The sequence below is a fragment of the Perca flavescens genome, chromosome 18, assembly GCF_004354835.1.
Source record: "Perca flavescens isolate YP-PL-M2 chromosome 18, PFLA_1.0, whole genome shotgun sequence".
NCBI classification, from domain to species: domain Eukaryota; kingdom Metazoa; phylum Chordata; class Actinopteri; order Perciformes; family Percidae; genus Perca; species Perca flavescens.
Window position 1 is genome coordinate 25,204,420 of NC_041348.1, and position 15,829 is coordinate 25,220,248.

The 15,829-nt window shown below is 39.5% G+C and overlaps 1 protein-coding gene across 5 annotated transcripts in view; it reads left to right on the plus strand.

Moving 5' to 3' along the window:
• Positions 1-14,827, plus strand: part of LOC114573678 (dystrobrevin beta) — a 48,108-nt gene extending 33,281 nt beyond the window's left edge. For 2 of the 5 annotated variants that reach the window (XM_028605967.1, XM_028605966.1), the window contains exons 10-22: positions 297-421; positions 1,853-1,921; positions 2,884-2,961; positions 3,615-3,702; positions 3,971-4,050; positions 4,418-4,531; positions 7,010-7,106; positions 7,439-7,459; positions 7,730-7,883; positions 9,977-10,066; positions 10,359-10,406; positions 12,827-12,859; positions 14,521-14,827. In XM_028605967.1, coding sequence (XP_028461768.1) covers positions 297-421; positions 1,853-1,921; positions 2,884-2,961; positions 3,615-3,702; positions 3,971-4,050; positions 4,418-4,531; positions 7,010-7,106; positions 7,439-7,459; positions 7,730-7,883; positions 9,977-10,066; positions 10,359-10,406; positions 12,827-12,834 — 972 coding nt within the window. In that variant the 3' untranslated portion in view covers positions 12,835-12,859; positions 14,521-14,827. The remainder of the gene's footprint in view (positions 1-296; positions 422-1,852; positions 1,922-2,883; positions 2,962-3,614; positions 3,703-3,970; positions 4,051-4,417; positions 4,532-7,009; positions 7,107-7,438; positions 7,460-7,729; positions 7,884-9,976; positions 10,067-10,358; positions 10,407-12,826; positions 12,860-14,520) is intronic. The other 3 variants (XM_028605969.1, XM_028605968.1, XM_028605970.1) reach the window with 3 other exon arrangements.
• Positions 14,828-15,829: the final 1,002 nt, after the last annotated feature.

The window sequence follows — 15,829 nt, forward strand, 5'->3', positions numbered from 1 at the left end:
ATAAAACGGGTAATAAATAAAAAAAGGTTTTAAATTTCTTCAAAGTTAAATTTTTTATATATTTCCTGGAGAGGAAAAACAGGGAACACATACTGTACCTTAATCAACCCTTCAAACCTTAGACAATAAAAGTACAAAAAATAAAATAAAAAAATTCTTCCATGGAGTTCAATCCTGCCCTTTAATGCAGTTAACATTGCTGCAGAAAATTCCTGGGTTACAAAAGTCATACAGTTTATGAATGACGACCTGATATCTGCGTTTGTGTGTGTGTCTGTCCGTCTGTCTGTCTGTAGAAGTCATCAGCGACAAAGCTTGGCCGAGCCCTGAGCAGGACTCTGGGCTGTGTGTCCTCCAGAGAGCCCCCTCATCCTATTTACCCAGAAGAACCTGAGAGGACCCTCAACCTCTCCAACATAGTGTAAGACCTCACAACACTCACAAACACTAATGACACAATAAATGGCCTATTTAAAGCAAGACTATACATAGGCATTTCTACATGTAGTGTTGGAATGAAGAAATGCCACATTCTTTGTCATGAAAATGAAAAGTTGAATGTGTGAGGATGCCGCAACAGTCTTAATTGGCTGTGTACAACCAGGGCCTAATATCAGCTTATACTAGCTATTGTGTGTCTTCTTAGCTTGTGTTACATTTATGGGACTTTTTAGCGATCACAGATAAACCGTTCAATGATTTTATCATATAGCGCTGTGGAAATAAGTCTGCCTATGTGAGACTAGTGGCATTGTAAATAGCACTGCTAGATCAACAAAATAGATGGAAACAATATTGCATGGTATTGCTAGAGTCAAGGTTATGGAGGTAGGCCTTAGCAATGTGGTTGAAATAAAAAAACTTTTTTTTAAATTACAACCAAAAGAATCCTCAACAACAAACTTCTTTTGATCATATTGACATTCCTCTGAAAGACTATAAACAATACAACTGAATTATTGCCCAGCCCCTTATGTAAGTACATACAGTGTTGTTGCTGCATAAGACATAAGTTAATGTCCAGGCAGACAGTTGAAGGGTTTTGTAGAAGCTCTAATATGAATGTTAAAACTTGCCACTGAAAACGGAAACTTTTCATGACAGAAAGTAAAACGTTTACTACCAAACTTGACTCTTGGCCTAAAATAACATTTAGGTCTGTTATCACTGGTACAGTTACATGTACACAAGAAGTTCAGATAACACGAGACCACCGAAGTCCCACCTCTATAGCGAACCACTTTGGTTGCTCCGCCCCTTGTTGTGGATCCACACTGTTTGATTTTCCAACATCGACAGACTGGGTCATTACAGCGCTCCAAGCATTGGGCACACAATCAGGCTAGCTAGACTGCATTAGCACATATGTGAGTATGTTTATGATGATGCTGTGTCAGGTTTATTTCTCTCACAAACATTAATTTTTCTAATTTTTTGTTTTTTTTTTTTTTCTGATACCTCTGGATCTGCATTCTTTCTGTCTCTCTGTCATTCTCTGTCTGTCTCTCTCTCATTCTCTCTCTCTTTCTCTCTCTCTTTCTCTCTCTCTCTCTCATTCTCTCTTTCTCTCTCTCTCTCTCATTTCTCTCTCTCTCTCTCTCTCTGTCTCTCTCTCTCTCTCCCTCTCCCTCCCTCTGGTGATCTTTGCCCTGTCTGTGTTTGCTCAGACTAGTACAATTCACTATTGCATGATTGCACTCAAAAGCACGTGAGAGAGAGTGTGTGAGTGTAAGAATGTGTGTTTTCTGACAGGCAGGACTTTGTGTTTAATGATTTCATGTTGTTATCCTTACTCTGTGTTTACACTATTGTTAATATGGGTCTGATACGTTGTGCGTTTCTGTGTGTGCAGCCCTTCTCGCCCCACTGAGAACAGTGAAGCCATGTTGCTGTCCTCATCAGTGCCCGAGTCCTCCAAAAGGTAAAGACTCACATGAAGAGTAGAAAAACACCAGTTTATTGTTTGTGATATTTTGTTCTGTGTCTATAGTAGTAATATATCTGGAGTTTTTAATAGCTTGAAATGTGGGTGTCTTATGCAGTGATTTTGTTATGCAGTTATACAAGATTTAAAATAGAGTTTTAGCTTTTAGATTGTGTGGATTTGCTGCTTTTCTTTGTTTCATTTGATGGTAAATTCAATATTTTGGGGTTTTGGACCCTTCCTCTGATCCTCTGATGTTTCCATTTCTTGTCTTTCTTAACGTCTTTGTACTTTTCACTTTTTTCTGACATTTTGTGGAGCAAATGATTAATCGGAAAAACTATTGGCACATTAATTGATATTGAAAATAACTGTTAGTTGCAGCCCAAAAGTGAACGGAGAATTAAACAGATGGCATTTGAAGAAGGAGGAAAAAAAATAAAAAGCGGAAATGTGTTCATCAAATATCTACATGATTTTTGGATGTCACCTTTTACCTTGTCGAAAAAGAACATTTCGACTGATTGCTTACCAGATTAAATTTTTCAGCTTTTAGTTTCTACTTTGTAATGTTTTCTTAAGTTAGACATTGAACGCCTCTTTCTATCTTGAGAAACGTTGGAGGACTGAAAGCACCAAGGTCAAAGGTGTAAATAGGTCCAGGATCTTATTGTTCCAAATTCTGACAGTCTGACATGATGTGTCTTACAAATGCATTACATTATATTACCAGACAAAAAAAACATGATCATTTTCACTGTTAGTAGGGTGAGCAAAATGACAGCAATACATTGTGCTGAGACATGCAACAACCATAATAAAGACATGTAAGAAAAGACCTTTTTATTGTTTGAAAATAAATTAAATGTGTTGAGATATATGTGATATATAGTTAATGAGAATACATTATAATCTGAATAATTTAAATTTACGTTTATTTCTGTTTTTCTCTCGTCCAGTTTGGCTGCCGCTCAGCGTATGAATGAGGAACACTCTCTGATCGCTGCGTATGTGAATCGCCTCCAGGCCACCCCAAGGTGAGAGTGCAGTACAGATAGACCTGAATTTAGTCAAAGTGCATCCAAATTTGATTTTGTAGCTTATTGTTATTGTAGTGAAGAGCAAAGATCAAGTAAAAACAAAAGAAATCAACGTGTAAATCGTCTCCAAGCTGTTTGTTTGCAAGTTGTGTACTGTATCTCTATTAAGCCGCCTACGCGGGATAGGCGGCAAAACCTCTTTGTGCCGTCCGTTCCATTGGTTTCCTATGGGGAGAGCGCCCAACTATGCGCTGCGGTGCCCCGGGGGTCGCGCACCGCTTGGATTTGCCACTTTGCGCTGCGTTCAAATTATTTCAGCTTTGACCTAGTTGCCGCTGACCTTTCGGAAGTGCAACCAATGAGATAACGGGCACGTCGTTACCTAGCAACAGGAAATAGCTTCCTTGCTACCCTTGGTGGCGTTTACCTGCGCTGCGCTTTGCTCTCTGCGCGTGGGTGCAGATCGGCAGAGAGCAAATCGCGTATCATGTGTAGGCGGCTTTAGGCCAACTGATTTAAAAATGGTTCCTGGGGAAACATTTACACCCAGTAAATGAATAAAGAATGGAAAGAGTTAATAAAAAAAAAGATCATTAGTTTATGGTGCTGTGACTAAGTTGCTGTTTGGCCTGCTCTCTGCTGTGTGTCAGTAGTGTGGACAGTCCCAGCAGAGAAGATGAAGAACACAAACTGATCGCCCGCTACACCTCCCGACTGGCAGAGACTGACAGCACAGGAGTGAGTCAACAACACCTTGTTTTCTCACACGCAGTAAACTGCTAATACATGAAAACACAACTACATATACATAGAGCTCTGACGCACAATTTGTGCGTGGTCTCTCTCTCTCTCTCTCTCTCTCTCTCTCTCTCTCTCTCTCTCTCTCTCTCTCTCTCAACTTAGACCACCTTTAGGTTGTTAAATGATAAATGGTCATCACACAGTCAGTGAGCTCCAGTAACTGTGTGTGTGTGTCTGTGTCTGTGACTGTGTCTGTGTCTTTCAGGTAATACCTAACCGGAGCATTAACTTTGATGTGAACAAACAGAAGAGGGAGCTCATTGCTCAGCTGGAATGCAAAAACAGGTAGAAATGTGTGGATAGCGGATGAGTCACTAAGAAGAACAAGTCACTAATTTTAATTCACTTTTCTTAGTTTGACTCATGCTCTTGTAAGTCTGTCACGTTGTAGTTGTATTTGTGACTTTATATATGCAGTAGGATTTCAGGTGTCCCTGTCTGGTGGTTTTACTGGCCCAGTTTTACCCCAGTGGTCTTATTTTGGGGGGAAATTGGAGAAGTTATGCAACTTATTCCTCATTCTTCCATCTGATCTGCAAAAGCCTGCTGAAGTGTTTAGTGTGTTCTTGCCCGGTCTTTTCACAGTCTGTTCAGTCATGTAATGCTCCCCGAACCTCAACAGTAGCTTACCAGTATGTTTTTCATTTCCCAGAGAGATCTTGGCAGAGATCAAACGTCTCCGCGTAGAGCATGACGCAGCGTGCCAGGCCAGTCCGGGGAAAGGCAGCACCAACCCGACTCTGCTGGCTGAGCTCCGTCTGCTCAGGTACTGTAAACACCGGAACTGCCCAGGAGATGGGTAGTCTGGTCTCCTGCTGCAGACACATACTATTACGATTATTTGTTTGTTTTTTTGTTGTTGACATATCCACAGAGTTGATGCCCAAACATAATTAAAAAAAACAAACAATCAAAGTTTGCCAGCTACCTTGCGTTTTCGACATTGTGTGCCACAGTGTCAGATTTGACGGGAAATCTGCCGCGTTGCTTTGCAGCACAGAGGGAGAGTGCTTTATGGCAGATGGCGGTGACAGATGGTGGATTTTGAGAAAAGCCAACGTAAAAATCTCTTCCAACATGTTCATGCTATTTCTAAAAAACAAAATTCCAAGGGAGCTGAGTGAGACTTGATTTAAAGCAATAACAATTCTGCTAGAGAGAGAAAGAGTTGCAGTAAGGGTGATGGAAGGATACTAGTGGTTTTAAGTGCTACACAGAGCAGCTTTAAATCAGATTTTTTTATTTGATTGGTGCATCTTTTTTCTTCTTCTGATGCTGAAAGTTTTTGTTGGTAGAAAAATGCCTCAATCGCAGTCATGGATGTGGCCACTCAGTGGCGCCAAATTCAAAAGTTTTAAAATTCTACAACAACACAAAATGTACGGTTTCTTTCTTTGTAAGTTGTGTCGACTAGATTATTGAAAATATAATGTGATGAATGGAGCATGTTTCTGATTTGGGACTAAATTATATAAATGAAACTGAAACAACTTTAATAACACACAATAGCTAATTACCATAATTCAAGGTAACTACCCTCTGTTTTATTGTAATATGTTAAATGCACACCAATTTTGTACCCTAAAATGTCCAAGTCTCCCTTCCCTCTTCACATCTCAATGGTCATTACCGTAACTATTTAAATGTGTAAATTATAGTCCTCAGTAATATCTCTGTCTGAAGTTGTCCGATGGTGTCACCTCTTTGAACTTGCAGTCATGCTAATCCTTCCTATCATTTCATTGTTGAAGATCATTTAAAAAAAAAACTTTTGTCAATCCTACTGTTAAAGCTTTACTTTGGGATCATAATGACTCAAATCTGGAGTATACTGCATAACTCTTGTCTGACTATTTGCTTATTTACTCATTGTTCCTAACATATGAGAAGAAGGAAAGCTTCTGCTTTAATGTCCCATCCAGACCACATACTATTTGGAAAAAAAGATTGTAAACACCACTCTAGTACGATGTTACGTGTGCTGACTCTTACATCTTGGCTCTTGGCTCTCACTGTAAATAGTAAGAATTTATCAAATGCGGTTTGGATTCAATCTGTACTTCTCAAATTCTTTAAAGGCCTTGGTGGCCGACACTAGAGCGTTTTTCAGCAGACATAAGTGCATGATGAACGTCCCTGCTGCTTCTGCCATCTGAGAAGCAGTATACATCAGACTTGATGGCGTTTTGAAGATGTCACAGTTTGGTTTCAAGGTATTGTGGTCTGTCTCAGAGGCTCATGGTGTTCTCATGTTCTGGTCCGCTAGTTCTTTGACATCTCATCTCCACCGAGTCTCCTTTTCAAACCCTTTAACAAATGATCACTGAGAATAAATGTCAAGGATTTCTTACGCTGTGTTCCTTTCAATCTTCAAGCATTCATGTTTCATTCAATCTGATCGCTCTACGATTAAAAATAAAATAAATTCTCTGGGAATGCTCTCTCCTTCTGCTGTTTGGGGATCTCCCAGGATCCTTTTCAAGGATGATCTTGTGCTCAAATGCCTCAAACTGCCTGCAGAAGTGTAAGAGAGAGAGAAGTTTTGGCAGTTTTCCAACTGTGTTTTATCTACTCATAAACCTCATGGTAGTGTGAAGTGCAAGTGTGAAGGCCTACCTACATTTATGCTAGATTTTTGTTCTGGCTAACAGAAATGGATACTGTTTATGTGGCTTAGTGCACATGCATTTGTACCAGATCGAATCTGGAGATGCATGACCCGAGTTTAAAGCTATAGTGCGTAGTTTTCTGTCGCCCCCATGAGGAATTCTAAGTCATGACAACAAAACTGTGGGCGCGTCCACATGATACAAGCCTTCCGTGATTGCGCACAGCCCCCACCCCTCCTCCACGCAGTTGCTAGTTGCCAAGGAGGACACGGAGGCGAAAGTCGCAGGTCGACACAATCTTCTGAACATAGCCATACTGAGAAATACAGAGTTTTGTGGAGCCGATAGTCTTAATTAGCTTTGTAGCAACTCATTTGACAATGGCTTGCATGTAACGGACGTTCATTAATATCAAAAAGTTACACACTAAAGCTTTAAATGTGGCCAGTAAATCTAACCTCAGAGCTCACAGAGTTTTTAACATTCTGTCCTTTTGCCTTTCTGTATCTGTGTTCCTTTTTGTAACCTCAAATTATTTCAATTGATCTATGTCTTCTGCCTTCTGTGGTTCTTTTGTTGCTGCCTCCTGACACTCTTGTTATGTGACAGTAATGGAGGGTTGGTGTGTGTTGCAGACAAAGGAAAGATGAGCTGGAGCAGAGGATGTCATCTCTGCAAGAGAGCAGGAGGGAACTGATGGTACAGCTCGAGGGATTGATGAAGCTGCTCAAGGTGACACACACACACACACACACACACACACACACACACACACACACACACACACACACACACACACACACACACACACACACACACACACACACATATACAGCCACTGACTATTGTTTTCTGCATGGTGTATTGTCACACACTAGATGGCAAAGTTTTCCTTTTTCTTCACACTTCCCTGCCTGTCCTCACTGTAACAAGCCTCACTTTTCTCTTTTGCTATTTCCTCCTTAAAAATTTCACCCTTTTCCAGCTCTGACTGTACCTGACCTCTTCTTTTCCATCCTTTTCCTCCCCATTTGTTTTCGACTGCCCATGTTGTGGCCCTGTAGGATGAGGAACAGCGACAGGCAGTAAGTTTATCCTCCTTATGTTGGACTCACAGTGGTGGTAATGTGGGATTCAGCCATTATTTCATGCAGAAACTTAAAATGTTAAAAATAAGTCAAAGAAACTGCTTCATTTTGCCAATCAGGACCTAAATACTCACCTTTTTCCAGCAGTTACTAGAACTTTTATTACATTGTGGAGGTGATGTCAGCTGCAACAAAAATGACAAGTTGGATGTTTCTGAAAGTCCTAAACGATGATGTGCAACAACCCCTTATGAATCCATCTCTTAGGCGCAGGCGGCTGGCTCTTCTCACGCCTCTCCTTCTCGACCGAGCCCATCAATGGTCCGCTCCGTAGGTGCTGCATCTCCCCAGGCTCACATGTACGCTCCTCAAGATTCACTCGCTGGGGTTGGTGGTGACGTACAAGAAGCGTTTGCCCAAGGTAAGTCTGGAACTTACAGCATGGTAAAAAAAACATCCATAAAATAATTGTTTTTATGGTCTTGGTGGTTTTATGGTCTTGGTTTAGTTAACACTCTGAGACAATACACAAGAAGGTTTTCATCGTTGGTCCTTTTTTCATATCATCTTTGAGACACAGGAGTGATGTTTCTGGTAGGATTTATTCTTGACCTAACAAGGTTTACATGTTGTTCCACCACTTTTATCAGCAGCTCAACAATTTCCCTGTTAAGAGTTTTAGCTTTCATAATATGTAACCGAGTATATGATATCACATGAGTTTAAAAAAAAAAAGTCTTCCATATAACTGCTTGTCTAAATGTTTTACTTGTAAGTGATGAATTTAAATCAAGCTATACATTTCAGGTTTGCAGATGAAATCCTAACTCTTTAGGATATTGGTAATTTATTGCTAGTTTTACCTTCATGGTGTGCTGTAAAACCTGCAGCCTGTATTACAAACCGCTTGACAGGAGCTAATAGTTCAAGAAGTAGCCCATTTGTCATAGGAAATCCTATCACAAAAAGATCATTTATAATTTTACACAAGAACACAAATGCACCACATTATCAAAAGTTGGTGTAAAACATTGAGTCAAATCAAATCACAAATTGGCCTCAACGGGCTTAAAAGGTGGTTTTAAAAAAAAGGCTTGTCCTAAGCTATTCAGTTATTTGTTTAATTCTGCTCTACTGTAGATGCATTCTTGAGGAAAAATATGTCCTGTGTAAGAAAAGGGAAAGGAGACAAGTTAACTTTTAAACGTGATGTTATTTTGCTTTATCAGTTAAATACTTTTTTAAATTTTTGTATTCTGCATTAGGTTGTTGAGTTTTTTTACGATGTGTAACCCTAACCCTGTTGTAATTGGTGCCACAGCGAGACAGTATAAAAATGTTATTGAGCTCTGATATAGTGAATGATAATGTATTGCCTCAAAATCAGGGTAAATTTGGTAACAATTTATTTGAAGGTATCAACATAATCGTGACATGACACGGTCATAACTATGACATGACATGACACTGTCATGAACGTGTCATAAACGTTATAAACAAGTCATAAACGTTTATGACTTCTGTCATTAAGTGTCATTCGGTTTTTGTCATGACAAGATGACATTGTTTGGGTTGTCTTGATTATGACAACTTGACATTAAGCAAAGTGAATTACCAGAAGTTGTCTTGGTCATGACCAGTTGACATTAAATTTGTTTTGGGATGTCTTTGTAATTATAACTTGACATTAACCAGGCTGACATTACCAGAGGATGTATTTGTCATGACATCTTGACATTAAATTTCTTTGGAGTGTCCTTATTAAGACAACTTGACATTAAACAGGATGACATTATGTCAAGTTGTCATGACAAAGACATCCTCTGGTAATGTCATCCTGGTTAATGTCAAGTTGTCATTACAGAGACATCCCAAACTAATTTAATGTCAAGTTGTCATAATCAAGACGACCCAATCAATGTCATCTTGTCATGACAAAAACCGAATGACACTTAATGACAGAAGTCACAAACGTTTATGACTTGTTTATAACGTTTATGACACATTCATGACAGTGTCATGTCATAGTTATATAGGGTTGGGCATTGTTTGGACTTTAACAATTCTGATTCCAATTCCGATTCTTCCGTTCGATTCCGGTTCTTATCGATTCTCGATTCCGATTCTTTGAGGGTGGAGTTGAAACGGGTCACATGCTTATTTCACAAATAAGAGGAAAGTTTTATTTTGATTCAGCGGTGGGTTGCAGTTTGACGGGACTTTGTCAACGTGAATTAAAGCCCCACTAGAGCGCCACTTACTGTGCTCCACGGGTGCAACACAACAAGCGCCTGGCTGCTTCGGAAACCCAAACTTTTGCATGTAAACTTTGGAACCCATGATCAGATTTGAAACCAAATCCTCCAATAAAGAAACGATTCTACTGGAATAATAATTTTTGAAACAATTCCAAGTAGTTTCATGTCACGATTATGTGGATACCTTCAAGTGTTACCGTAACTTTAATCTTTGTACTTCGACGTACGATCTTTTTTTCACATCTTTCCATAACAGGCCCGAGCAGGAACCTGAGGAATGACCTTCTGGTAGCAGCCGACTCCATCACCAACACTGTGTCCTCACTGGTCAAAGAGCTCCACTCTGGTACACACACACACACACACACATACACATACATACATACATACATACACAATCATATATACAAACCCACACTTCCATAGTATCCTGCAGAGGTTCTTTTGACATCTTTTGTAGCTTTTGAATGATCCACTTTTCACAAATTTGTTCAAAAATATGTTTGATGTTTTATATATTTGGGTATAAAACGGATCAAGCGTGTCACGTTTGAATTCTTTCTGTATAAAATGTAATTGTAAATCTGATGAAGTTTTGGTCCAACACATGTTGACACATCACCCTCTTTTCTGACCAGATGATGTTCAGGAGGAAGAGGAGAGATTGCTAAACGGGAAGGACAGAGGTAAGTTATTGTGTGTCCTCAGTAGCTCACGTTATCTTTTCACACTGAATTATTATTATTATCCTCTTTTTCACTTGTTTCACTTGCTAACAAAACTTCACACTAACATGATCATTATAATGCTTAACCTTTGCATTGGGACTCCCATGCGTTGCTTGACATCGGTCTCAGTATTGCTTAAAGCTTTAGTGCGTAACTTTTTGATGTTAATAAACGGAGCGCAATCACGGAAGGCTTGTATCATGTGGACGCGCCGACAGTTTTGTTGTTATTTCTTAGAATTCCTCAATGGGGCGACAGAAACTACTCACTATAGCTTTAATTAACACCTCTAAACCCAGACGCAAGTAATCAGTGTTTTTAAAATGTTATCTTTTATCACGCAAAACCAGCACCAAACAATAAAATAAAATGATAAATAAACATAAATAATAAATTTAAGTAATATAAAAGTCTACCATTGACTCAACGCTTCCTTTTTAGAGGGGTTTTCTGAAAGTGTTCATGTAAAAGGTCAAGAACTGGAGAGATTTTATAGCTGAAATCAGATTATATTTTGCATGGTTATTCATGGAAAAATCATTTTTGGTAATAAAACAAAGTACTGAAATTTGATCTCATGACTTTTCAGAGATCATCTCTCTAGGGCATGAATGAACTTCTGGCTCTCTGATGATGATGTTTTTTTTTGCATTGTGAAGGGGCAAAAACGGGTAAAACTATTCAAAGACAGTGGTGATAATTCAGATACTTCACTTAAGTGAAAGTAGCAATAACATAATATACAATTACTCTGTTACAAGTAAAAGTCCAGCATTAAAAATTCTACCTGAGTAAAAGTACATAAGTATTACCAACAAAATGTACTTAAATTATCCAAAGATGCAGTGTGGCACGCCCAAGGTGCTGAACAATAATATTTTGTGTGCACAGGTTATTATCTTTTAAAACAAGATAAAGTATAGATATTTTCAGGACTTCAGGAGCTCTCCTGTTAGTTTTGTTGCAGGACAACTTACAACTGTATCATTGTTATTGGGGACCTCATTTAAATCACGAGCGGGGCTAGAGCTAGGCGATATGGAGAAAATCAAATATCTCGATATTTTTGACCAAATACCTCGATATCGATACCGCAACAATATTGTTGTGTTGACTATTGGTGCTTTCACAAAATATTTACACAATGAGAGTTTTGATAAATAATCATCAGTAATGTTGATATAATGACTAAGTGGGTAAAGGCAAATAATAGACCAGCTAGAATAGTGTGGTAAGTTCAGAAAATGACATCACTTTACTGTAATGCAGCCTTTAAAACCAGGAAAAGACAACACTTATGCCATATTACGATATCCAAAATCTAAGACGATATCTAGTCTCATATCACGATATCGATATAATATTGATATATTTCCCACCTATAAGCGGGGCTCAACTCCAACATGAACCTATTCCGCCACATAACTGAAAAAACCTGTCTGGGTAATTTAATCTATAATAATGCATCATAGCATATTATGATCATATGTTTTGTATATAAAATCAAAGTAACAAGTGACGGTAGTTGTCAGATAAATGTCGTAGAGTAAAATCTATATTTTCCTAATTACTCAAGTAAAGTCCAAAGTAAAAAAGGGTTAACTGCAAATTTGACAAACATCTGACAGAAAATGATGAATTTATCCAAAGTATAGTCATAGGTGGAATACATCAGTTAGCAAATTTTTCATAAAATATATTAATATACTGAACTGTTTGACCCCTTGAGTTTATTGGAGATAATGGAGTCTTTTTTTTTTTTTTTTTTTTTTGCACACATAAAAGTCGCTCTGGCTTACATCATGAGGTATTTACCAAGACGTTTAATGCACTTGTACTTGCGGCTTTTCCTGCATGTCTTTCTGTGTCTGTGAGACCACGTGCACGGTCTCTATACGACTCCACTTATTCTCCAGGTGCTCTCTCTCGTCTGCACTGCAGAGCAAGCTTCATAAATATGCCATCTCATTAGCCGTGCTTTATGGAGCCCCTCCTCTATACAAGAGGACCGCCTGCAGAGACGAAGCGGTGAAACTACTTCCTGGTCTGCTCACTGAGCCCACACTAAACGCTTATAAGAATACTAACCTGCAGTACTAACCCACCGACCCCCCAAACAGCCAGACAGACCGGAGGGTTCAGCCCCACCGTTCAACACAGTTAAGTCTTAACGTTTAATGATAAAATACTATGTTAGACTGTTCACAAAGTTTTCTCTCTGGACTCACTCAGTTTGTGTAGCACCTGCCAAGTACAGTCACGTTTTATGTTTCTATGCTAAGAACTGCTCTGGTTCTTATTACAGTTTCTGGCAGAAACCTGTAGCGCTTTAGCTTCACACTGCAATGTCCTCTGCTAACAAACCTTTCTCTCTTTAGCAGGTTAAAATGATCGCAGGACAAACAAAAACGGTAAGGGATTTAGTTTAATTGCCGTTTTTTTAATTGCATGATAATAAACACTTAGTTTTTTTTAATAGCACAACAAAAGATAACTATTTAGTTAGGAGATACCAAATATTCAAAGATGCTACTACTAAAACTACTACTCTCTGCCTCTTAATTACTTAATAGGCAGGTTAGAAATGTTTCAGCTTTAGAACAAAAAGGCTGCATTCACGTTTTATGGGAAAAACTGAATGATTTGATGAGTCAAAGCAACAACTTGTTTATGTGTTTGAACTTGTTTGCACAGGCCTTCAAACGGCCGGTTTTTTGGTTCTTCATGGTCAACTTTTGAAGCATGGCATTTTATTTGCGGCTATATTATATATATTAGTATATATTATACTATATTTGCTGTATACGCAGAGAGAGAAAAAATCTAAAAAAGTAGTTTCCTTAAATTAGGAAAAAGTCTTCTCTATTTGAAATGACGGCATAACTTTCTTTATTAAAAGACAAAAAAAAATTGTGTTTTTCAAAACTTAATCTGTCCCTGCAAACTGAATTTTAAAGCAGTATTTATCAACTTTGAAATTTTGTAATGGTGTTTACCTTTTGCAAACCAAAGTAGATTTTTGAAAACATGCTTGTTTGCTCTCTTTTCAGGAGTTGGATGAGAAGTTTAATACCATTTTCATGTTTAAATAGGAAACTGCAGCCGGTTATAGCAGGAAGACTGGAAACTGGTTCTGTCTAAAGCTAAACGGGCCTACCAGCACCTCCAAAGCTCACTAATTAACGCATTATATCTCATTTGTGTTGGTGGTGTTGTCCAAAAACTGAACATAAAGACAACATATTGTGATTTTATGTGCCTGACTATCTGTTGGCCGGGGGCAATAACTTCATGTGGTCCTGTTATTATCATGAATAGGATTAAACAAAAGAGATACATTGTGTTAATAAATTAGAGATTTTTTAAACTCTTGAAAGAGTCAGGCTAGCAGTTTCTCCTCTGTTTCTTTATGCTAAACTAAGCTAACCGGCAGCTGGCTCCAGCTAGCCCCTGACACACCGACCCGACTTCTGACCATCGGCAGACAAGGCAGTCGGACTGATCAGTCGGCTCCCCGGGGTCCAAAAAGTGCCTCGGAACGTGGGTCTGGCTTCTCCAGACGATTAGTAATGGCGGCTTGTTCGAAATACGATCTCGTAACACTGAAACGTGTTTCTGAAAACATTTTAAGCGAGAAATAGGCCGTGCAGCTGCTGAATCTGTCTTCGTTCCAGATCGACAAAGGTCAGTTTAGAAGATTTCCGTCAGATTTTGAGAGACGTTCGTCACTCATCCCGCTCGTTATTTCCGGGTTAGCACTCCACCAATCAGATTAGTGGAGCGAGTCCGACTGCCCGCCCTCCGACCCAGCAAGTCAGGTCGGCCAAAATGAACGCCGACAGCTCCTCCGACGGCACGGAACACACCGAACAGACTCGAGTCACTGACCTCGCCAGACTGTCCGACGGCTGATTATCGTGTTGGTGTGTCAGGGCCATAAGACACGAGAGTGTTTAGTTCTCGACAAGAAAGCGAATAAGCGCATTTCCCAAAATGTCGAACATGACGTGATAGAATATAAAGGAAATCATTTCTGATCCATTGTCTGACCGTTCTGTCACTCTCTCCTCAGGCGGAGTGATGTTTCATCAAAGCCAAAGAAGACTGACCCTGGTGGAATTAAAATATAGCTTCTTTAATCGTTAGTCGGTGGGGGTTAGAGCTCCACTGCCAATCAACCAATCACGATGCTGGACACCAAATGACCGCTGGGTTCCTACTGATGTATAGCTGTGATTCTGTGTGTGTCTTGTCACTGTGGATTTACTTTTGTTTTGATTTGATCATGCATAGCTAAACGAGGAATCTGAAACCTACTGATTTATTCTGTAGCATGTGTGTGTGTGTGTGTGTGTGTGTGTGTGTGTGTGTGTGTGTGTGTGTGTGTGTGTGTGTGTGTGTGTGTGTGTGTGTGTGTGTGTGTGTGTGTGTGTGTGTGTGTGTGTGTGTGTGTGTGTGTGTGTGTGTGTGTGTGTGCGCGCGTGTGCGCGCTCTGGTTTTCGAAGGGGTCAAGTAAGTGAGAGGGACACCGTGAGGAGATAGAAGGATGTGTTTAGGAACTTTGTGACTGATAGTGCAGGAACGTTTCAGGAAGTATATCCAGGATGTAACCACAGTGGAGAGAAAAAGTGGAAAAACAAAAGAAAGTCAAAAAAAGACGAGAAGTGAGTTTTAACGTTTTAAGTTTCGGCACTGTGTGCTTAGTATTTATTGCTTTGTTTTGATTTTTTGACATCTATTCATTCAGTTTTAGCATTTATGTGTGTATGTGAGCGTGGTCCGGCCCTGCTGAGACGATAAGCTTCAATGGGACATTTCCTGCTGTATATCAAGCCCCGCCCAGCGTAGGGTGGAACGATGAAGTCCTGGTCCAGGTGTCGGGAACCTGGAAGAGATTAGTGCCAGATTATCAGATTATCCAGGCCTCTCTGGGGATCTCGGTACTGCAGCGGGACTATACAGTCAATGAGGAGATATCTTGTGTGTGTGTGTGTGTGTGTGTGTGTGTGTGTGTGTGTGTGTGTGTGTGTGTGTGTGTGTGTGTGTGTGTGTGTGTGTGTGTGTGTGTGTGTGTGTGTGTGTGTGTGTGTGTGTGTGTGTGTGTGTGTGTGTGTGTGTGTGTCCCGTTTAGAAATGGTCTTTTAAAGGGCGGTTTGAAGGAATGAGGAAGAAAGGAAAATGAGTTTCACGCAATTATATTTATATTTTGTCTAGCTCCCCAAAAATCTTCAGACTGGTTTCTGTATACAAATGAAACATAATCCAAAGTGACTTTCTGAGCTCCAGTCAGGTCAGGTTGATTTATTTTCATGTAGCAGATGTGAAATAATTTTATCAAAAATATTTTTCAGGGTTTTGGTTTCGGCTCACGAGAAGCTGTA